Source organism: Mobula hypostoma, chromosome 11 (genome assembly GCF_963921235.1).
Source record: "Mobula hypostoma chromosome 11, sMobHyp1.1, whole genome shotgun sequence".
NCBI lineage: Eukaryota > Metazoa > Chordata > Chondrichthyes > Myliobatiformes > Myliobatidae > Mobula > Mobula hypostoma.
In genome coordinates, this window is record NC_086107.1 from 97830537 (window position 1) to 97855825 (window position 25289).

The window sequence follows — 25289 nt, forward strand, 5'->3', positions numbered from 1 at the left end:
CTGAACGTGCTTGTCCTTCCCTTCCCACTAACATGGATGTCTGATCTTCCTTAACAGGCAGCAGTGCTCCTCCTGGTAGCGGCCCCTTTACAGCACTGACTCCAAGCATGTGGCCACAGGATTTAATGACCAAGATCTCCCAGGTAAGAGAGAGCCCTTCTCTAAACAAAAGGCTCTGTCCGAATGATGGGTAGCTTGCAGTTTTTCCTCTTGGATGGAATTAACATCTCAGCACTGTGTGAATGAACTTCATTTGTCCGCCTTGGTTTAATAATCGCATGGCAGAGCAATTATAGGAGTTGGAAATAACTGGGAAGATGCGTAGCTGGGGTGGTTGAGTTGTTCTCTGATCTTGGCAATTTACTCTGCAAATGTAAGGAGACATCGTCAATGCGCTGTTGATTGTGGTGTGTCCTCAGAATGCTTGGCCTTTATATACCTTTCAATCAGCTGATTGGTCGAGATTCTGCCCCCCAGCCCCGCATATGACAATTGAGTTTCCGAAATGACGGCCAATCAGCTGAGTGAAAAGTATATAAAGGCCAAACGCCCGGAGGACTCACCACAGTCAACAGTGCACTGACGATGTCTCCCTGCATGGTGACGAAACATTTGCAAGTAAATTGCCAAGGTCAGACAACAACTCAGCCCAACCAGTTATGTTAGTAACCTAACAAAATCAGATACCAGAGTACAAGTGGTCACTGTGGAATTTAGATTCATTTAATAAACAATTTTTTGAAAGGAAAATTGCCATTGGTAATGATGAGCACAGAATGAATGGATTGTCATTTTACTAATGTTCTCCAGAGAGGGAACCTTCCTGGGGAGCCAATGTGGGACTCTAGACTCCTACTCCTCAGTTATCTCTGAAACAGCTCAACAAACAGTAGGGTTGGCAGTTAGGGAAGCCCAGATGCTGAAAGATGAATTGAAGCGAATTAATTATTTAGAGACTGTGGATGGTACTGACGAAGCAATCGTTTTTCTTTTATTTCTAATTGTCTTCTAGATCGGCCTCTTAAATTATTGTATTTCCTTTGCTTCTGGAACTCATAGACTCATATAGTGGTGAAACAGGCCCTTTGGCCAAACTGGTCCATGCCAACTGTGGTGCCTTGTGTGCCCTCATAGTGCAGTTGAGCATCTAGGCCCAGCTATGGTGAAGGGGGGTTCCTAAGGTTGTCATAGCTGGAGGTGGTAATGGGGATAAGCTCCCACTATGTGTAAGGTGCTCCAAATAGCATGCATCTCTAACAGCCTCTGACAATCAAGTCCAAATCTTGGCCTTCACGTGTGGCTTAGCCCGGTGGAACTGTTTCCACTGATAGGAGAAGGTGCAAAGACAGACCACTGGTGCCTCAAAGCCCGTTGCTTCGGGCTGGTGGGGCTCGGCAGCCCACCTAGAAGAAGGAAAACTCTGATTTTAAACCTCTGCTGCCTTGTGGCCATGGGAAAGGCTTCGGACTAAACACCGAGGAAGATATCCGGAGCCGGGGTCGCTAAGGCAGTTTGATGTTTACAACTTTACTCTGGCAACCTCTGCAACGACACTGGTGCCAAGCTGTATCGGCACTTGCCCTTCCCTTGGACTACATCAGTGACGTGGAGAGGGGGAGCCCACTGCATGGACAACAGCCAGTTCTTCAAATCTTCCTGCCCAGGCTTGAACCCTGGAGAGGACACAGTCCATCAAAGGCGCAAACCCACAATCCCCTGGGATCGACGGCTGCCTTCTACTATGGTGAAGGGATGGTTAATATATACCGAGTGGGAATGTGGAACGACTTGGGGACCACGATGACAGAGGCTGTAGGAACGTGACCATTCTGTGAATGGTACATCTACTACGTCAGTAGTGAAGGGAATGAAAGCTTCAGGTGGCAAATAGCATGCTAACTCAGTGTTTGCTTTGTATTATGTTATGGTGCAGACTTTCTTCGATGTTCATTTTCGTTTAGCGATACAGCATACGGTAGGCCTTTCCGGCTCTTTAAACCACGCCACCCAGCAACCTCCGAATTAACCCTAACCTAATCATGGAATAATTTTCAATGACCAATTACCCTACTAACCGGTACATCTTTGGATGGCGGGAGGAAACCGGAGCACCTGGAGAAAACCCATGCATTCCACAGGGTGGACGTACAGACTCCTTACAGAGGACGCTGGCATTGGACTCTGAACTCCAATGCACCGAGCTGTTACGGTGTCGCGCGAGCCACTACAGTACTGTTTTATTAGGTGGCACAGTGGCACAGCTAGCAGAGCACATCTCCAGTGGTCCACGTTCGATCTTGACCTTGAGTAGTGTGTGTGTGTGCGTTTGCACATTCTCCACCCACCCCCCCACCCCAAAACCTTCAGCAACTCTGGTTTCCTCTTGTACCCCAAAGATGTGCAGGTTGTTGCCCACGTTAATCCTCCCAGTTTGTCAGTGAATGGTAGAATTGAGGAGAGGTTGATGAGAGCGTGGGGAGAATTAAGAATGGGATTAGGTAGGGTTGGTGTAATGGGTGGCTGATCATCTCTGTAGACTAGGAGGGCTGAAGGACCTGTTTCTGTGTGTTGTATCCTTGATCATTACCATAGGGCGCCACGGCAGCGTAGCAGTTAGCGTGACGCTATTACGGATTGGGACGTCAGAGTTCAGAGTTCAATTCTAGCACAGTCTATAAGGAGTTTGTATATCCTCCCTGCAGATGCTCTGGTTTTCCAAATGTACCACTTAGTAGGTTAATTGGTCATTTTACATTCTCCTGTGATAGGCTAGTGTTGAATAAGTGGGTTGCTGGGCAGTGCGGCTCGTTGATTCCGCCCTGAATCTCGAAGTAAATTACAGATGGTGCAAATGGTGTCAGGAGTTGAATGGTCCACTCAGGATACCCAGCCTTGTAGACATGGCATTTATGTGACTGGTCCAGTTGAATTTCTGGTTATTTGAGATCCCAGGATCAGGGCTTTGGCGATAGGAATTGGTATATTCTAAACACAAAATAATCTGCAGATGCTGGGATCAAAGCAACACTCACAACACACTGGAGGAACTCAGCAGGTCGGGCAGCATCCGTGGAACAGGACCCCACCACTAAGCACATCTTTCCCTCTCCAACCCTCTCAGTTTTCTGCAGGGATTGGTCCCGCCGCGACTCCCTGATCCACACGTCCCTCCCTACGGATCTCGCACCCGGCACTTATCCCTGTAAGTGTAAGTGCTACACCTGTCCCTGCACCTCCTCTCTTGCCACCATTCAGGGCCCCAAACAGTCCTTCCAGGTGAGGCAACACTTCACTTGTGAGTCTGTTGGGGTCGTCTGTTGCATCTGGTGCTCCCGGTGTGGCCTCCTCTACATTGGTGAAACCCGACGCAGATTGGGGGACCACCTCAATGAGCACCTCCGCTCCGTCCGCCACAACAGACAGGATCTCCCGGTTGCCACCCACTTCAACTCTGCTTTCCACTCCCATTCAGATGTGTCCATACATAGCCTCCTCTACTGCCATGATGAGGCTAAGCTCAGGTTGGAGGAGCAACACCTCATATACCGTCTAGGCAGTCTCCAGCCCCTTGGTATGAACATAGAATTCTCCAACTTCCGGTAATTCCCTCCCCCTCCCTTCCCCTATCCCTATTTCACTCTGCCCCCTCCTCCATCTGCCTATCACCTCCCTCATGGTTCCGCCTCCTTCTACTACCCATTGTGTTTTCCCCTATTCCTTCTTCACCTTTCCTGCCCATCACCTCCCTGCTTCCCCTCCCCCACCCCTTTATCTTTCCCCTTACTGGTTTTTCACCTGGAACCTACCAGCCTTCTCCTTCCCACCCTCCCCCCACCTTCTTTATTGGGCCCCTTCCCCCTCCCTCTACAGTCCTGATGATGGGTCCTGGCCCGAAACGTTGACTGATCGTTTCCACGGATGCTGCCTGACCTGCTGAGTTCCTCCAGCGTGTTGTGAGCAGAATTGGTATATTGTTTTGCGATAGCAGAGGAGACCAGACATTGAAAATGCCTTCATGTTGCCCATGGTTAAACCCATCATCTTCCTTGAAGATCTAAGTCTGGGTCCCTTGGACAAAGAAGCAGAAGTGTCTTGATAGGTGCACAGACATTCAAGGCTAATGGTAGAAGGGTGGTTACAAATGAATGGAGAGCTGAGTGAACAGGTGACCAGAGCAGACTTTATCTGGCATGGTCAACAGGTGGTGAATATAGCTAAGCAAATGGTTAGCAATTATTGCCCATTCCATACTGTCTTCACAAAGGTGGCAATGAGTTGTCACTTTGAATTTCTGCAGTCCGTGTGATAAAGGCACACCCACTGTTGGGCAATTCCAATTTTTCCTGCCCTCTTCTGCTTATCCTTGATTTCCTTTGATTAAAAATTAATCCGTTGAACTAAATGGACAGTGTTTATTATAATTATAATACTAACTTAATCTTTTGAGCACTTTTCATGCAGATGATTCAGTTCAAAGTGATTTACGATGGGAAATGAGTTGTCACTTAGTGGTCTGGTCTTAAGTTGCAACTGTTTTACGCAAGTGCATGTGGGGAAATGGTCACAGGCTTGTGCACCGAGTGACAAACAGTTGCAGCTTTTATACAGAAAATACAGTTGCAGACAACTGGCCTCTGGTACATTTCTCACTGGGTTAGTCACTCTTACTGCTGCATACAAGGGTGTGTACTCAGCTGTGTTTCCTGGTATTTTGTTTTGCTGACACTGAGGGAAAGATTTCTGTCTTGACTCCATGCCACTAGTCTCTCTGTTTTCTTCCTGTACTCCCACCTTGTCATTGTTTGAGATCCGGCCCACTTTGGTGCTGTTAAATGCAACTTTATAAAACTCCGGTTAGGCCACACCTGGAGTATTGTGTACAGTTCTGGTCACCCCACTATAGGAAGGATGTCGAGGCTTTGGAGTGGGGGCAGAAGAGGTTTACCAGGATACTGTCTGGCTTTTAGGGCATGTGCTATCACGAGAGGCTGGATAAACTTGAGTTGTTTGCTCAGGAGCACCGGAGGCTGAGGGGAGAGGTTTACAAGGTTATGAGAGGCATGGATCAAGTAGAGAGTGAGTATTTTTACCCTGGGTGGAAATCTCTAATACCAGAGGGCATGCATTGAAGTGAGAGGGAGTAGGTTCAAAGGGGACAAGAGGGGTAAGTCTTTTACTCAGAGTAGTGGATGCTTGGAATGCAACGCCTGGTATGTCAGTAGAAACAAATACATTAGAGGCTTTTATGAAAGGTTTAGATAGGCACATGAATATGAGAAGATAGAAGGTTATGGACATTGTGCAGGTAGGTGGGATTAGTTTTTGGGCATTTGATTTACTTTTTAGCTGGTATGGCACAACATTTTGGGCCGAAGGGCCTGTTCCTGTGCTGTACTGTTCTGTGTTCTACCTGCAAGCTTATAGACGGAGGTAAATGGCTGCACAGGACATGGAGGACAGTGTGGGCCACGTTAAAGTGCTAGAGCTTTTTGAGAATCAAGATGTGGTGATGTTGGATCTTTTGAACAATATCAAGATGGATAAGTCCCCAGGACATGATATACTCAATCCCAGGTTATTGAAAGAGACAAGAGAAGAGATTGCTGGAGTCTTTACAAAGACCTTTGTATTTTCATGTGCCCCATTCTGGTTGCCCATTACAGTAAGGACATGGAGGCTATGAAAAGGATCTAGGGTTCTGCTTGGATTAAAGGGTGTAAGCCATAAGAAGAATTTCGACAAACTTGGGTTGTTTTCAATGGAGTGTTAGAAGCTGACAGGAGACCTGATTAAAATTTTATAAAATGATGAGCAGCACAGATAGAGTGGACTGTAAGAATCTTCTCAGGGTAGAAATGTCAAGAAATGGGGGTCATGCATTTGTGTTGTGAAGGAGAAGTTTAAAGGAGATGTACTGAGTAGGTTTTCATATACAATACTCAAGGCACTCTAGCTATATGTACAGAATGTGTCTAAGACTTTTGCACAGCACTGTTCCTCGAGTAATAGGTGCCTGGAACAGGCTGCCAGGGATAGCGATGCAAACGGATACAACGGTGGTGTTTAAGAGGCTGGTAGACAGAACGATGATTATGCAAGGAACAGTAAGTTATGGATCACGTACAAGTGGAAGGGATTTAGTTTAATTCAGCATCATGGCACAGACATTATGGGCCGGAGGGCCTGTTCCTGTGCCTGTGCTCTACTGACCTGCGTTCCATGGCAATACCTTCTATGCCTGGGCGATTCAAAGTGCTCGACTAGACACTTTATAAGAGGTGTCAGTGACCCTGCTTTTACCTCTCTCTCAGGTAGCGCTTTCCAGGGTGAAAACGGTCTCCCTCAGATCCCTCTATACTTCTCCCTCACCCTAATTCTAGAAGAGGTCTTATCTACCTCTGACATGAGGAGAAGTTTCCTGCAGTCTGCCCTTGCCCTATCTATACCCCATAATTCTGGACCAGTACTGCTGGGGCCTGATCCGCCCTGGCTGGGTCACCTGGGTGATAATGTCTGAAAGACCCGAGGCACCCAACGACCCCAGGTTACATCACTGCTGATGTGTCCCAGCACATCCTATGATGTATCTCAGCATCATCACACCTCAGCCATGTCCCCTCTTAAACTCCTCTCCTCCAGGAAACAAATCTAGCCTCTCCCTGTTCCCTCTGACTATTTATAAAGCATGGAATCTCTGGGACTCGACAAATTGCACACGGCCAGTGTGGGATCTGAGTTTCCTTCTGTCTGGTATCACTTCATGTATTACAGATAAGTCATGAAGGATAAATGCAGAGAGCCCATGCTCGTGAACAAATCCATAAATTACAACGTGGTGCCTTTTCTTCTTTAAGGTACCTTTAAGTTCCAAATAAAAAATGTTCTTCCCAGCACTTTTGTTCTCAGATTATAAAATGAACACTTCCAGTCCTGTAAACAAAACATAAAAGGTTAACAGCTTTAACCTCTCAGCCTGACCTCTCATATTCACAGTTTCTTTGAGAAGTGCAACATCTTACCAAACACCATTAGCTTTTGTTCTCACACAGCAAAACTATCTCCTCCTCTCACTCTCTCCAATGTAAATTGGCCGGGCTCCCTACAATATTTTAAAATTCAGAGCACCCATACATTTTAAACGACATTGCTCGTGCCCTCTTTATCTGGGTGCCTGATGTGGCCTGGGTAGGAACCGAGTCTACTTAAAGAAGATACTCACACAACTTGTCCCTGTTCTCCCTCAGTGACCTTCACTCCTTGAATCCTGCCGACCACGCCAGACCGTCGAACTAGCTGGACAACAGCAGATAATAGTTCATAGTCGGCAGTCTGGTCTCAAGGTGTAAGTGGTTTAGTCAGGGAATCAGGTTACCAGTTGTGACATGTTGTGGCTTTTATCCAGAAGATGCAATTGCACACCTTATAATGGGTGGACAACTGAGCTGTGTTGGATTTATCAGAATCGGAATCAGGTTTAATATCATCGGCATATGTTGTGAAATTTATGGACTTTGCGGCAGGAGTACAATGCAATACGTGATAATATAGGGGAAAAATTCACAGTAAAATTAAATAAGTAGCGCAGAAACAGAATTACAATCTGTGCCCTTATCACTAGGTCATTCACACCTGTCACCACCTGAGGGGTTAAGGGATCGTTCAGCTGGTTCATTGCCCCTCAGTGCTTTGTCCTATATCCTGTGTCCTGTATATTCTATGTGTCCTATGAACTCTGCACGTGACCTTCCCACACTCATTGGCCATGCATTGTCTTCGTGCTATCATTCTCTTTCTCATTGAACAGATGAATTGACACAAGGCACAGAAACACCAATATCGTGCAAACCATTAAGTACAATCACTCATCCTATTTACCAGCCTTTGGTCCACAGCCTTCTGTCGAATCAAGCGCTCATCTAGATTCTTAAAAGTTTTGAAAGTATAGGCTTTCTCATCCCCTCAGGCAGTGTGTCCCAGATTCCACCACTGATGAATGAATAAGCTTCTACTTCGAACCTCTAACTCTGTACCCTAAACAAGGCTTCTATTTTTAGATACATCTCTTCAGGAGAGAAGTTTTCTGCTTTCTCCTCTGTCTACACCCCTTATATGCCTCTGTACTTGGTCATTCCTCCGCCTGCTCCACGTGAAGGAAAACAAACCCAGCCCATCCAATCTGTCTTCATAACTGAAGTTCTTCAGGTTCCATCCCCCCCCCCCCATCATTCTTCCTCTCATTCCCCTCCGAATTTCCTTCCAAATCCCATATCCACTTCCACGCCAGTTTACCCTACTTGCTCATCCCCGGTGTTGAAGACACAGAGCTTTAAATTTGTGAGTGGCTCCCCCTTTTCAGAGATTGTCTGATTATGGGGATTTCCTGGCCAGGGAGGACTTGAAGGTGTCTAATCACTTGTCAATGCATATATGGCATGGAATTCACCCACTGCTTTTCTTCCAGGAGGATTCTGTAACACGCCCAGAGTTCCAGTACGATGTGTTTGGATTCCGTATAGACAAAGAAGGTAACCGTGCATTTCTGTTCCAGACTCTTTGCTTGTCCACCACTGCCAGTGACCATCTGCAGTTACAGTCCAAATTCACTTCATAGGGGCTGTTTTCAAATAAAATTTCACACTAGATCTGCAAAGTTCAGTTGACCAAATGTTTCGACAAAGAGGGAGGTTTTTACTGTTGCAACACCTAATGAGGACATTCAGCCCATCGGTTCCATGCTAGGTCCCAACAGAGCAATTTCTTCAGTCCCATTAAGTTCTCGGTAACCCTTTAATCTGTTCTCTCCTGCATGCCCACCAACTCCATTTGATTTAACTACACTAGAGTTAATTTGTAGAAATCAGTTGGCCTGCCAACCCAATGTTGCTTTGGGATGTTGGAGGAGGTTGCAGGACTTGGCAGGTGAAGGGAAACCCATGCGGTCACAGGAAATCTCCATAGAGGTGACACCGAAGTCAGGGGGGAGCCCAGGTCACTTGAGACTGCAGCACTAACTGCTCTAACGAGCGACTGAAAAGAAAGGAGGAAGGTTAGGGAAAGAAATGCCCAGGGGTGGAACTTCAATTGTTGAAGATACAGTCGCCAACAGTTGGATCATTAAAATTCAAATTTGCATAAAAACAGCTTTGGAGGAGTACAGAAATCAAAGAAGTGTTGTAAGGCTGGTGAATGTTGCAGTGGGGAAGGAGAGTCTGAAAACTAGGATGAGAATTTTAGAACTGAGGAGATGGTGTTTCAGGAGTCAGCAGAGATCAGTCTATACATATGTGATGAGTGAACAGGGCTAGGTACAAGCTGGAATGTAGCCAGAGAAATTTGGATGATGTTAACTTTATAGAGATTGTGAGATGGACCACAAGTCCCCCTCAACCATCAGGCTCTTGAACCAACGAGGATAACTTCACTTGGCCCCATCATTGAGATGTTCCCACAACCTATGGACTCACTTTCAGGGACTCTTTATCTGGGCACGTGGCCAAGTGGTTAAGGCATTGGACTAGCGACCTGAAGGTCGTGAGTTCGAGCCCCAGCCGAGGGAACGTGTTGTGTCCTTGAGCAAGGCACTTAATCACACTCTGCGACGACACTAGTGCCAAGCTGTATGGGTCCTAATGCCCTTCCCTTGGACAACATTGGTGTCGTGGAGAGGGGAGACTTGCAGCATGGGCAATTGCTGGTCTTCCATACAACCTTGCCCAGGCCTGCGCCCTGGAGAGTGAAGACTTTCCGGGCACAGATCCATAGTCTCGCAAGACTAACGGATGCCTTTTTTTTGATAGTTTATTGTTGTTTATTTTTTATTACTATTTCTTTCTTTCTTATATTTGCACAGTTTGTTGTCTTTTGCACACTGGTTGAATGCCCAAGTTTGTGCGGTCTTTCATTGATTCTATAATCGTTATTATTATATTATGGATTTATTGAGTATGCCCACGAGAAAATGAATCTCAGGGTTGTATGTGATGACATATATGTACTTTATTTTAAACTTTGAACTTTGAAGTCAGGAGAATCCTGGGATATTAAAGGGTTTCAGCAGCACATGACCTGAGGCATACAGAATTGCGGTGTTAAGGAATTTGAAGTTGGGCTGGTCTAAAGTTCACCTGATTCAGCAGGGAATGGATGTAGACAAGAAAGGGGCATATGATGAAGTTTGTCGGCTTCCTGGTGTTTAGCTGAAGAAAATTTGTGCTGAATAAAACTGAAGGGTTCAGGAAAAGCTCTGATAAGTTGGAACTCGTTGTTTCAGCAGACATTTGGAATCCATTACACTTTTGAAGGATGTTACTGAGGAGCAGTATGTGGATGCGAGATATGAGGGAGAGCAAAGGATAGATCTAATCTTAATGGATTCCTGAAGTAACAGCGTAGGAGTAGGAAGCGAAACCACTACAGGGAGCCCTCTGTCTAAAACCAGATAGATATGAATGGAAGCAGGGGATTGCAGTCCCACCCAGTTGGATAATGGAGGAGAGACAGTGCAGAGATGATTTGATGGGATTTTGTAAAGGGCTTCATTCTGGGCAAGAAGATTCTGAGACTTGGTTTATTATGGTCACATCAGATTGGATACCTTTTTGACATTGATAAAGGTTTTAGTTCTGTGTCAGAGAAGAAATATAGTATGGATTCTGTCATGGATTGATTCATTGATGACGTAGAGAGCACCCAAGAGACTGATATATCTTTGTTGCAATTCAATAGATGGATCAGAAGCAAATCACAGGAGAGTTCTTGGAGTCCCACTCCCAGAGGATCCTCAGCAAAGGCTGAGATGGCAAGCATACCTTGAGTTCACGCATAATCACGACGTCGGCGATCTGACGTGGGATAAAATTGACGTAGTACTGCCACGCTCTCAGAAACTGCGAACTTTGGTCCTTTCCGGGATCCCGCACACCTTGCGACCGCAGGTAAACCCACTGGTGTCCTTTCCCCAACTTTGTGACTTTTATTTTGTCTGTTCAGATGATGCTGTGCTGCTCTTTCATTCTCCTCTTCCGCTGATGATCACCTCCTGCACCCACCATCCCTCCAGTTCAACTCTCAGAGACTCATTTCACATTTTATCCCTGGTTTCTTTGCCATTTGTAGTCAGGTTACTGCCTTTGTTTGTAATTTATTATCTTAGTCTTTCCCAATCTTGTGTCTTTCTTAATTAATACCTGAAAATGAATTCCTTTATACTTACTATTGTAGTTGCATGCTAATAGTTTTCTAATCTGCTCTTTGGTTCATCTACTATTGCCAAATGTAGCAATGAGTTACCCAGTGTGGCTGTTTAAATACTGGATTATTATTATGCACTTTATGGTACTTTCATTTCCTTACCCCTTTGTCTAGACCTTCTGCCCATTTAATTTTGGATAACTGACGTCAACATTTGCAAATTGATTTACTAATTCTGCACTGAAGAATTTTTGCAGCAATGCAATGCCATTGACTCTTTTGGCTCCATGACTCTCATCTGTGAATCCATTTTCCAGGAATAATGCACATCAAATTTCCTTTCTTCTTTGTTGAGGTCACTGTATCATGAGTCATCATAATTTATTATCCAATTTTGTTCTAAAGGAGTGCATTTCTCCGAAGTTATAACCATTAATACTAAGCTGGATGTAAGTAATAGAATTATAAAAATGCTCATCAGGTAGACAGCAGACATCTGTTAAATCTTGCCACTTTTGTTGTGTACCATTCAGCTAGGTCTTCTAATGTACAGTAACAAACTACAACAAATTCAGAGTGGATCAAATTGTAGGCACATTTTATTCTTTACTTGCAAGGGAAGCCACTCCACACATTATTGTCTGGTAAATAGCTTCAATCTTATAGCTTAAATAAACCACTATTATACTTTTACAGATAAGTAATTAGGTTGTTCCATTACATAATGGCATTCTTCTGTTATCTGTATCTGCCTCTAGTTCCTGACATTCGGCTTTAGAGGTTTCTTCCCCCATGATAGCTATATTGTTGTCTAAACATTTCCCCCATAAGACAATAGATGCAAGGGTCTGGCTGATTTTGCTTGCTGTCCTGCAATGTTCATCCCTTTCTCCACGGCGCTGAGGCCGTGAAACAATGCAGCTTGCGATGCGTTTTTGCCCCACTGGTGTGATGAACCGGGATCAAGTCTTGGGCCTACTCCGGCTGCTCCAGGAGCGGATCTAGAGACTCAGTCTGGTTCGAAATGCTGTTGGCTTGCTTCTATAGTTGGCAAAATTTGTGGGGTTTTTTCCTGTCTTTCTCTGAGCAGTGGTTTTTGGTCTTTTTTTAATGTGGCTACCTGTAAACAGACTAAACTCAAGGTGTATAATTTATACATTCTTTGATAATAAATGTGCTTTGAATCTTTGGATCTTTGATTTGATAAAGCACACATACAGACTCCTTGTAAGTCTCCATGCAAGCAAACCAACAAACCAGCAAAACACTCTGGGATCACACAGGTTCCATTTTGTCACATTACATTTTACAAAAGTTATAAATTCATAAAGCATTCAGGGTTACAGATATATTTCCACACTTCCATGCTATTAATAATCTGTAACATTTCCTACATGGTAAAAGTAGGCATCCTGAATGTCACCCCTAGAACTGCACTAAGTGATACAAAGGGCAGCAATGTTATAATGGAGTACAAACGTGGGACATCATGTTACAGATGTACAACATGTTGGAGAGACTGCACTTGGAGTCTTGTGTATAGTTCTGGTCATCCTGTCAGAACTGGAAGGACATGATTAATCTTGGGAGGGCACAGAAATGGTTTACAAACATATTGCTGGGACATGAGGGCTTGAGTTATGAGGAGAGACTGGATAGGTTAGGACTGTTTTCCCTGGAACGAAGGAAGTTGAGGGGTAGACATGTAGAGATTTATAAAATCATGAGGAGATTAGATAAGGTGAGGAAGTAGTAGCGGTGGGTACAATTGCAATGTTTAAAGGAGATTTGGACAAGTTCATGGGGAGAAAAGTTTATGGGACTAACTCCTGGTAGGCCACCTGGTTAACGTGAATGGGTTGGGCTGCTGTGCTGTTTAACTCTATGACTGTAAATCTATGAATAGAGAGAGGGGGTGAAAGATTAAGCATATGGTTAGAAGGTCGGAATCACTGGTCCACGCATCTGAATTTGAAAGAAAAAAATGAAATTGTGGCAAAATGTGAAAGGAGTCAGGAGAGCAAGGGATCTTCTGACATTGCAATCTATGGCTTGTTTAAATAAGACCATAAGGCTATAAAACATAGGAGCAGAATTAGGCCATTCAGCCCATCGAGTCTGCTCCACCATTCCATGGCTGATTTATTTTCCCACTCAACCTCATTCTCTTGCCTTCTTCCTGTGACCTTTGACACCCTTACTAATCAAGAACCTATCAACATCCACTTTAAATGTACCCAATAACTTGGCCTCCACATGAATCAATTCCACAGATTCACCACCCTCTGGCTAAAAGAATTCCTCATCTCTGATCTAAAGGAATGTCCTTCTATACTGAGGCTGCTCCCTCAGGTCCTAGACCCCCCCCCCCCGCACCACCCCCACTATAGGAAACATCCACTCCACGTCCACTTTGTCTAGACATTTCAATATTTGATAGGTTTCAGTGAGACTCGCACACCCCCCTCCCCATTCTTCTAAACTCCAGTGAGTACAGGCCCAGAACCATCACACACACCATATACATTAACCCTTTCATTCCCAGGATCATTCTCGTGAACCTCCTCTGGGCTCTTCCCTATGACTGCACAGCCTTTCTTCGATAAGGGGCCCAAAATTTCAAACCAATTGTTTAAGATGTATGAAATACACAGAAAATTACAGAGACACTCAGCGGGTCGGGCAGCATGCGTGGAGAGAGGAACAGTTATTGTTCCAGATTGAAGACCCTTCACCACAAATGAGTAAGCTCTGGTTAAAGGGACTCTCCTAGTCCTGATGAAAATAATTCGACCTGAAGCCTCAGCTGTTCCTCTTTCCGCAGAAGCTGACTGACTGCAGAGTTTTTGCAGAACTTACCATCTTTATTTTAGATTTCAAGCATTTGTAAATTGAGGAATGCCTCCAAGCTTGGTTTGTTATTCAGGACTCGAATGCACCCACCATTCTGCCAGTGATAGGAAGTCCTTAGCTGTTCTATTGTGTATTTCTGTGCGGATTTTAAAGCCACAATCAAGTTCCATGTCATATGCACTTAACTTACAGTAGCAGTCACAAGAAAAGCACAAGTTAAGCATAAATTATACATGGCATTTACAAGAAAGTACAATTAGGCCAACAAAACAAGGCCATTTTAAGGCGAAGTAATCAAAGCAAGTCATAGTGTTTCTAAACTGTAGTGACCTGGTTCCAGTTGGTTCAAGAACTAAATGGTTTTTGGTGCTGAACCTGGTGACAGGAGACTTCAAGTTTCTGTGCCTCCTGCCCGAGGGTAGTTGTGAGAAGATAGCATGGGCCAGAAGGTGGAGATCTTTCATGATAGATGTTACCTTCTTGATGTAGTGCCTCATTTAGATGCTACTGATGCTGGGGAAGGATGTTTTCATGATGTATTGGGCTGAGTCTCTGCAGCTTCTTACGTTGATGCAACCAGTCAGGATATACTCAATAGTACATTCATTCATTATGACCTGAGCGATCATGGTCTTGACCATGATTGTTCTAGGCAGATTTTTCTACAGAAGCTGTTTGCCATTCCCTTCTTCTGGGCAGTGTGTCTTTACAAGACGGGTGACCCCAACCATTATCAATACTCTTCAGAGACTGTCTGCCTGGCATCAGTGGTTGCATAACCAGGACGTGATGTGCACCAGCTGCTCATACGACCATCCACCACCTGCTCCCACAGCTTCACGTGACCCTGGTCGGTGGGGGGGCAGGGGGGGAGGTCTAAGGTGGTGCCACATCTTGCCCAAGGGTGACCTGCAGGCTAAAGGAGGGAAGGAACTCCCTATACCCCCTTTGATAGAGATGCATCTCCACCCCGCCACCCAAGTATTCAACAGTACATCTGAATTAAATTGAATTGACTTTATTACTTACATCCTTCACATAAATGAGGAGTAAAAATCTTTACGTTACGTCTCCGTCTAAATGTGTAATGTGCAATTTATAGTAATTTATAATAAATAGTATGTACAACAAGATAGTCAATATAACATAGAAATATAGTTGTGTCAACGTGAATTAATCGGTCTGATGGCCTGGTGGAAGAAGCTGTCCCGGAGCCTGTTGGTCCTGGCTTTTATGCTGCGATACCGTTTCCCAAATGGTAGCAGCTGAAACAGTTTGTGGTTGGGGTGACTTGGGTCCCCAATGATCCTTCAGGCCCTTTTTACACACCTGTCACTATAAATGTCCTGAATTGTGGGAAGTTCACATCTACAGATGCGCTGGGCTGTCCACACCACTCTCTGCAGAGTCCTGCGATTGAGGGAGGTACAGTTCCCGTACCAGGCAGTGATGCAGCCAGTCAGGATGCTCTCAATTGTGCCCCTGTAGAAAGAAGAGGTTTGTTAATGTTTGGTGACAAGCCCAATCTTCTAAAAATATAAAGGCACTTTCTTACTGATGATATGACTTATTATTCCTAATATGCACAGCTACTTCACCTCTCCTTCTTCTCTGAGTATTTCATATTCTACAATGTCTTGTTGTCAGTTAATGTGTTTTTTTGCAGCCATCTCTCAGTTGCTTTTACAACATTTAGTTTTTGATTGGTGCCTCCAGTTTATAATGAACAGAATGTATTACTGTAAGATAAGTTTTAATAGTGGTTCTTATTTTTTCACCATTTTGTTTAGAGTTTTCATTTAATACCTGGTCAGAGAATCATAGGAAGCTACAGCTTAGAAACAGGCCCTTTGGCTCATTTAGTCTAGTCTCATCAACCTGCATCCAGACCAAGGCACTTCGTACCCCTCCCATCCATGTACCTATCCAAACTTCTCTTAAAAGTTGAAATCCAGCACTTGTGCTGGCAGCTCATTCCACACACTCACTGCCCTCTGAGTGAAGATGTTTCCCCTTATGTTCCCCATAAGGGTTTCACCTTTCACCCTTAACCCATGACCTCTAGTTGTAGTCTCACCCAACCTCAGTGGAGAAAGCCTGCTTGCATTTACCCTATCTATACGCCATATAATTTTGTATGCCTCTATCAAATCTCCCCTCAGTCTTCTACGTTCTAGGGAATAAAGTTCTAACCTGTTCGATCTTTCCTAACAACTCAGGTCCTCCAGTCCTGGCAAATTCCTTGTAAGTTTTCTCTGTACTCTTTCAATCTTATTTACATCCTTCCTATAAACGGTCAGACACGTACATGTCCTTTAACTCCTGGTTTTGATTCAGTCTTAATTCTTTGTCTCGCCAATCCCTAACTCTCCCCAACCCCATACCTAAAATTTGAAATTTCTTGCTCTGTTATTTCTCAGCCTGATTTTGAAGTTCTGTGAAGTTTCTTATTAATCCTGTCTCTCTCTAGATCTGGATGCGGTTGTCAGGAGCTTTGCAGAAGAAACGGAACACTGAAACCTCATACCGTGACATCGTCAAAAACAGCTCCAACGATGGTGGCATTGCAGCTAAACAGGTGAAGGAGTCAGTGTAAATAACTTTAATAATGAAATATTATCCACAGAAAGTAACTATATAGTGTTTTACTGTTCCACGGTGCCTCATGGAGGCACAACCGGTGGTCGAAGTTCAAAAGCTCAAAGTACATTTATGATCAAAGTATGTATACGTTATACAACTTTGAGATTTTCTCCTAACAAACAGCCACGAAGCAAAGAAACCCATATACATATGTCCGTCGAATACCCCAAGTGCAGAGAGAAAATAAAACACATCATGCCCATAAAAAGAACCCATAAAAAAAATAAGGAACTCATATAAAAACTGCCGAGCACCCAATGTGCAGAGAAAATAAAACCACAAGCAAATAGCGTTCTGAACTGAAGTCCGCAAGCCAGTCCCATAGTTCAGCGCAGAGCCGTGTAAACATTGTGGATCAGCGATGTGAACCAGCCATCCAGTGTGGATACATAGAACATGCACTTTGGTTAATTGAGAATGCATTCAGTGTGGCCAATTGGAGCTTTGCAGCTACAGAACTATAGAGCCCAGAAACTGGCCATCTGGCCCACCATTCGAAGACATGACCATTAGTTGTGCAGTGAAAGGGAAGTGCTCAAAGGTTGCAATCAGAACATTGAATTCAGTGAGTAAAGGTGCTGTAGGATTGGAGCCGTTTACAGTAGGCAAGGAGGCAAGAGGACCTGAACCATTTTAAATATGGAGATCTGCACGTAGCTGAACATTAAGTCCCGTTGCAGCCTTACACCTCCCTCTTTTATCTCGTCGTCCCTACACTGATCAACCTCTGTCTTTCTTTCACCAACCTGATGGCATGAACATCGACTTCTCTAACTTCCGCTAAGGCCCCACCTCCCCCTCGTACCCCATCTGTTACTTATTTTTATGCACACATTCTTTCTCTCACTCTCCTTTTTCTCCCTCTGTCCCTCTGAATATACCTCTTGCCCATCTTCTGGGTTCCCCCCATCCCGACTTTCTTTCCGGACCTCCTGTCCCATGATCCTCTCGTATCCCCTTTTGCCTATCACCTGTCCAGCTCTTGGCTCCATCCCTCCTCCTCCTGTCTTCTCCTATCATTTTGGATCTCGCCCTCCCCCTCCAACTTTCAAATCCCTTACTCACTCTTCCTTCAGTTAGTCCTGACGAAGGGTCTCGGCCTGAAATGTCGACTGCACCTCTTCCTACAGATGCTGCTTGGCCTGCTGCGTTCACCAGCAACTTTGATGTGTGTTGCTTGAATTTCCAGCATCTGCAGAATTCCTGTTGTTTCTGTCTTTCTTTCCTCCTTTGAGATGTATTTAAAAATTTTGCCTCATTGATAGTTTGTGATCTGACTAAATATTACGGGTGAATCAGTGTACTTTTCATTGTGATTGTTCTTCTGTGAGGCAGTTTAAGATTATGTAAAGTTATTATATAAATGCAGTGTGCTCTTTTGGAGGGCAGTGAGTCGGTGTAGTTTATTAAGCTTTCAAGGTACCTTTATGATCAAAGTACGTATGCAGTATACGGCCCTGAGTTTCTTCTTCCCCACAGACAGCCATGAAACAGAATACCACAGAACCCATTCAAATAAAAATATTAAACCCCCCACACACAAAAAAAATCATGCAAACGACAACAAAAAAAAAAGAAAAACACAATATAAAACGCAAAGTTGAAAGAGTCCAGGCATATTTCAGTTCAACTCAGTGTTCATTATCTGCAGGGTGCCCCGATTCAAAATTGCCCAAAATCGCAACAAAAAAAGAAGCAACCAAAAAGCAGAAACATATCATAATGTGAACTGCAGAGTCCAATCCACAAACCACATCGATTGGACCTTCCCCAAGAACTCTGGTACCATCCTCTGACAGCATGGAGGGAGAGAGAGAGACCATCCGAATGCAGGGACCTTCCTCTGGGAGCAGCAAGCAAGGGAGGAGAGAGAAAGGGACTGTCACACACAAACACCTTATTCCAGCAGCAGGGAGAGAGAGGCTGAACAACCCCCTCACCTCGATGATTTCAATCTTCCTTGGCACTTTAATCGACGAAAAATGGTGTTGGTTGTGGGCTTGTGGCCTGTCTGCAGGCTTCTTGGTCTTGAGGCCACACGCCTCACGGAACACCCTCAGAGACAGCAAAGCACTAGATTGCTCAGTGCGTCCAAAAACACACCACCAAAATGTAGATCACAGGCTCCAACAGTAGCAGAACCACACTTGAAAGAAAAAGAAGTGAAAGAAGTAGTTTCGTGAACTATCTGGAGGATGTCACCCTTGTCGAGTTGTTCACTGGCACCATCTTCTTCCAGATTGCAAATGCGAGGATGGGGGTTAAGATATGAGGAGAAGAATTCTGAATGAGTAGAACGGTGTGAAGGGAGCACTGGAAAAGTTAAATTAGGATGTGGCAAAAGAATAGGTGAGGATTTCGGAAAGGTTGAGTTGAGAGCTTGGGGAGAAAATATCAGCAGCAATCCTTTGCATTGTAGGGAATATGGTGTCAGAAGACTGAATAAGAGAAAGCAGGATCTCCCAGTGGCCGCACATTTTAATTCCACATCTCATTCCCATTCTGACATGTCTATCCACGGCCTCCTCTACTGTAAAGATGAAGCCACACTCAGGTTGGAGGAACAACACCTTATATTCCGTCTGGGTAGCCTCCAACCTGATGGCATGAACATCGACTTCTCTAACTTCCGCTAATGCCCCGCCTCCCCCTCGTACCCCATCCGTTATTTATCTATATATACACATTCTTTCTCTCACTCTCCTTTTTCTCCCTCTGTCCCTCTGACTATACCCCTTGCCCATCCTCTGGGTTCCCCCCTCCCCCTTTTCCTTCTCTCTGGGCCTCCTGTCCCATGATCCTCTCATATCCCTTTTGCCAATCACCTGTCCAGCTCTTGGCTCCATCCCTCCCCCTCCTGTCTTTTCCTATCATTTCAGATCTCCCCCTCCCCCTCCCACTTTCAAATCTCTTACCAGCTCTTCTTTCAGTTAGTCCTGACGAAGGGTCTCGGCCTGAAACGTCGACTGTACCCCTTCCTAGAGATGCTGCCTGGCCTGCTGCGTTCACCGGCAACTTTGATGTGTGTTGCTTGAATTTCCGGCATCTGCAGAATTCCTCGTGTTTGCGTGAATAAGATTTCAGTAGCTTTTTTTTGTGAGTTTGAAAGCTACTGGGAGGGAGAGCAGAGGCAGTAAATCACCAACAGAGTTTGTGCTGTTACCTGTTTAACCAGATGAAATTGCAACACTTCTAAGGTAGCTGATAATTAATTCAATTACTCAGTCATGTAGAAGTGGAGACAGAGCTGTCTAAGGGCAGACGGGAATCTGAACAGTGTTAAGGTGAGAAGGGGTAAGTTTAAAGGAGATATATTGTAAAGATTAAAGATCTTTAAAGATAGCTTTATTTACTGTATGTAGATCGGAATATACAGTGAAATACATTGTCAGCATCAACAATTTACACAGTCCGCATGATGAGCTGGGGGCAGCTCATGTGTGTCGCCATGCTTCCAACACCAACAGAGCATGCCCACAACTTACTAACCCGTACATCTTTAGAATGTGTGAGGAAACTGGAGTACCCATAGGAAACCCATGTGGTCGTGGGAAAAACGTGCAAACTCCTTACAGAGAACAGCGGAATTGAACCCAGATCGCTGGCACTGTAGTAAAGTTAGGTATTTTTACACAGCGAGTGATTAGTGCTTCAAAAACAGTTAGGGAAGGTGGTGGAAGCTGATAGAATGGCAATGTTTAAGAGGCGTTTAAACCCATGACCAAGCAGGAATGTTGGAATGTACAGTACTGTGCAAAAGTCTTAAGCACACACACACACACACACACACACACACACACACACACACACACACACATATATATACATATATATGTGTGTGTGTGTGTATATATAGAAATATATATACAGACTTGGCACAGTACTGTATTTGTCAATGTGGGGTGGAGAGTGAGTTTGTAAATCTAGCGGGAGCAAATGATGTTGGGAATGGTGAGGGTGAGGTGCCACAGATTGGGGCGGGGGGCGGGTGTGTGATAGGTGGCAGAGAAGGAGTGTCAGAGGCATGGGGTTGGTGCGGATGCAGACACACCCAGCCCCGAGACAGCAGGCAAGACACCATTAGGTTTATTGATCTTTATAGAATGTGTCTCTGGTGATTCCCATCCCCCCGCCTTCGTACATGCTCAGCAAAGGAGGTCTGGAAGGAGACCTGACGTAGATTGGGAGGCTGCTTCACCGAGCACCTATACTCCATCCGCCAAAAAAAGCACAATTTCCCAGTGGCCACCCATTTTAATTCTACCCATTCCCGTTCCGCAATGAGGCCACACTCAAGTTGGAGGAGCAACACCTTATATTCTGTCTGGATAGCCTCCAACTTGATGGCCTAAACATCGATTTCTTGAACTTCCTGTAATGCCCCCCTCTCCTTCACCATTTCCTATTCCCAATTCCCTCTCTCATCTTATCTCCTTACCTGCCCATCACCTCCTGCTGATGCTCCTCCCCTTTCCCTTTCTTCCATGGCCTTCTGTCCTCTCCTATCGGATTCCCCCTTCTCCAGCTCTCTTTCACCAATCAATTTCCCAGCTCTTTACTTCACCCCCTTCCCCTCTCCTGTCACCTACCACCTTGTACTTCTTCCTCCCCTCCCCCAGCTTCTTACTCTGACTTCTCATCTTTTTTCTCCAGTCCTGAAACATCAACTGTTTACTCTTTTCCATAGAGGCTGCATGGCCTGCTGAGTTCCTCCAGCGTTTTGTGAGTGTTGCTCCACAGGATCTACACTAAGCTTGGACCTGACCTGCATGGCTGGGTCTGGTCTGGTTAGGTAGCCAAGTTCTAATTTGTCTGCTAATTTGACTATTTCTTCGTTTCAGATTGAAAAAGACCTGCTGCGCACAATGCCAAGTAACACATGTTTCTCCAACATGGACAGCATTGGTGTTCCAAGATTACGGCGAATCCTACGTGGGCTGGCATGGCTATATCCAGAGATTGGTTACTGCCAGGGAACAGGAATGGTATGAGCTTTTCCTCCATATTCTTGATATCCTTATTGGCTGAGATTGGTGGAGGTTTATTTGCCTAGAACCCTTACACAGATCAATATTTTGTAGTATACTTCCCTTGGTCCCATGGTCAAACTTTATCTAGTAGTCTGACTTCCACTCTAGTCCATTGCAGACCATCCCTTTTATTCTGACTAACCCATGTCTTTGTCCATTCTCCTCCATCCTAAATTCCCAATGCTCCACGCTCGCTATTACTTCATGCAAGCAGAACCACCTGTGCCATTAGGAAATATTACAGGGATTATATTCATTTTATATATATCAGGAACAGGAACAGTTAGTACCTCTCAACTATCTTGAACCAAAGAGGATAACCACTTGCCCCATCATTGAAATGTTCTCACAGCCTACGGACTCACTTTCAGGGAATCTTCATCTCATGTTCTTGATATTTATTGCTTATTTATTTATTATTATTATTTCATTCTTTTTTACTTCTTTCTTTACCTCTGGTTCAAACGTATTCAAATATCTTTTACCTCTGGTTCAAGTGTATCCAGACTCTCCTTTCACAGCCTTTTCAAAGATAGAGTTGGACGGTTTATTGTGTTTTGCATATTGGTTGAACACCCAAGTTAGTGTGGTCTTCCATTGATTCTGTTTTGGTTGTTCTTCTATTATGGAGTTATTGAGTATGCTGCAAGAGAATGAATCTCAGAGTTGGATATGGTGACTTATATATACTTTGATAATAAATTTACTTTGAAATTCGAACTTGGACCTACTAACCTAAGACTCCCAGATGTCTCTGAACACTTGTACTCATTAGCGACAAACTTTTTAAATAATATTCTGTTTTTCTATTCTTTTTACTGAAGTGGATAGCAAGAAATTTACTCCACCCACTCCCACTTTTGCCCATTCGTTGAACCTATCCACGTCCCTGTGCAGATTTGTATGTTCTCTCTCACAGCTTCCTTTCCCATTTGGTGCTGCAGGCAAGCAAACGTAATACCCTAAGAGTCATGGACTCTCTGTGTCTCCAAAAAAACTGCCTCATAGACGCTCCCCGTTATATCATCACTCACATATGTCATGAAACTTTTTCACCCGGAGAGTGGTGGATATATGGAATGCTCTGCCCCAGAAGGCTGTGGAGGCCAAGTCTCTGGATGCTTTCAAAAAAGAGATGGATAGAGCTCTTAAAGATAGCGGAATCAAAGGTTATGGGGATAAGGCAGGAACTGGATACTGATAGTGGATGATCAGCCATGATCACAGTGAATGGCAGTACTGGCTCGAAGGGCCGAATGGCCTGCTCCTGCACCTATTGTCTGTTGTATTGTCTATTGTAAATTAGTTTTTTTTTGTGGCAGCAGTACAGTGCAGTGCATAAAATCACTACAGTACTGCGCAAATTGACTTTAAAAGAGTGTCCCAGTTCTTTATGCTCCCACAAGAAGCAACATCCTCTCCACATTTAACTATTAAGACTCATCAGTTGCCCCTTTTGACTCCACTAAACTCCCACGGATACAAGCCAAGCCAGTCGAACCTTCCCTAATAAAGCCAGCTATTAGTCACGTTTCAGTGGCGGGGTGGAGATATGTCTCTACCAACCAGAGTGTAAGGCACTCCTTCCCTCCGCTTGCCAGCAGGTCACCCTTGAGCAGGGTCTAGCACCTGCTTAGACCACCCCACCAGCCCGATCGGGGTCATGAGAAGCCATGGGAGCACTGGTGCATATCGCAAGTTGTGGTTGTGCGATCACTAACTCCAGGCAGAGAGTCTCTGAAGAGTATTGATAATGACTGGGGTCGCCCGTCTTATAAGGACGCTGCCCAGAAGAAAGCAATGGCAAACCACTTCTGTAGAAAAAAATTCCCAAGAACAACCATGGTCATATAAAGACCATGACCACCCACGTCATATGACACGGCACATAACGAACGAACGAATGGTCTCCAATGTCATAACGATTCTGTGATTCCAAGGTTCTGTGTTCTGTTATGCATCATATTTGCCTTCCGAAGTCCGTATCTCACACTTCCTGGATTGAGTTCCATTTGCTGTGTTTTTTCTTCCCCACTTAACCAAACACTTGAGTTCTGATATGGAGTCTCGGATCCGAGAAGCTGACGCTTATCCTTTCCTCAGATGCTGCCTGGTCTGCTGAGCTTTTCCAGCATTTTCTGTTCTGGCTCAGATTTCATTGACATGTTTCCGTGAGCCTTGAGCTTTCTCCCTGCTGTCAACCACATTACAAGTTTTGGCATCATTGGCAAACTCAGGAACATCGATTTGGAGAGGCAATATTAAGCACTGTGGAACTAACACAAAATATTGTTTTAGAGGAGTGTGAAGTCAGAAGTTGGTTTACATAGACAAGAGTTCATAGAGGCATACAGCAGGGAAACAGGCCCTTCAGCCCATCTGATCCATACTGACCAATATATCCCATCCAACCTAGTTCCAGTTGTTAATGTGTGGTGCATAATCTTCTAAACCTTTCTAATTTATGTATAATTCTGTGCAAAAGTCTTAGGCTCATATGTATAGCTGGCATGCCCAAGACTTTTGCACAGGACTGAAGTAATTTTATGTATTACACTGTACAGCTGCAGCAAAAAAAAATCATGACATATGTGACTGATGATAAATCTGATTCTGATTTGGGTCTCTATTGTGGACGGAGAGTGGGAAGGGGGTAGGGAGAGGGGAATCATGGTTGGGAAAAGGGGAAGGGAGAGAGGAGGGAGCAGGAAGCAACAGAGAGACAATCTGTAATGATCAATAAACCAATTGTTTGGAATCAAATAACCTTGCCTGGTGTCTCAGGGCTTAGATATGTCTGCACCCATGGCACCCCCATACCCATAGCACTCCTCTGCCACCTGACCCACACCCCTCTTGCGGCACTCCACCCTTGCAATTCCCAACATCCTTTACTCCTGCCAGATTCACAAACTCGCTCTCCGCTCCATGTTGACAAAATGCAGTATTGTGGAAAGGTCTTGGGCACCCTAGCTATATGTATGAGCCCAAGACCTTTGCAAGATGGACTTGCAGAAAAGGAGGACGAACTGGCCAACTTGGTCAACCATCTTGAGCCTCCACAAAGTTTGGAATGGAAATAAGTGCCGAGAAAACCAAGCTCATGGCAAATGCCAACAGTGCCATCACAACAGACATCTTAGTCCATGGTCAGAAACTTGAGACAGTGCAGCAGTTCAAATACCTGTGATGAAGAATCAAGACCAGAAGTCCTGGCAAGAACCGCACCGACAATGACTGCACTATCCAAACTCAAGACAATATGGAGGGACAGCAACATCACCATGAAGTACAAGATCAGACTCCTGCGTGCACTGGTATTCTCCATCTTCCTGTACGCATGTGAGACATGGACCCTCACAACAGAGCTACAGAGGAAGATACAGGCATTGGAAATGATGTGCTATCGCAACATCTTGGGCGACTCATACTTGGACCACATCACAGACGAGCAGGTCCGCAAAACCATCCAGCACCACATTGGCCCCCATGAAGACCTTCTCACAATGGCGAAGAAAAGAAAGCTGAGATGGTACGGCCACGTAACAAGATCCGGTGGCCTTGCAAAGATCG

General features: G+C 44.7%; 1 protein-coding gene across 1 annotated transcript in view; it reads left to right on the top strand.

The window, feature by feature from the left end:
* Positions 1–25289, top strand: part of sgsm3 (small G protein signaling modulator 3) — a 117993-nt gene that overhangs the window by 17610 nt on the left and 75094 nt on the right. Inside the window, exons 5-9 of the mRNA XM_063062598.1 lie at positions 58–143; positions 8462–8525; positions 10726–10934; positions 16514–16621; positions 21528–21671. Of these exons, the coding sequence (XP_062918668.1) occupies positions 58–143; positions 8462–8525; positions 10726–10934; positions 16514–16621; positions 21528–21671 (611 nt within the window). The remainder of the gene's footprint in view (positions 1–57; positions 144–8461; positions 8526–10725; positions 10935–16513; positions 16622–21527; positions 21672–25289) is intronic.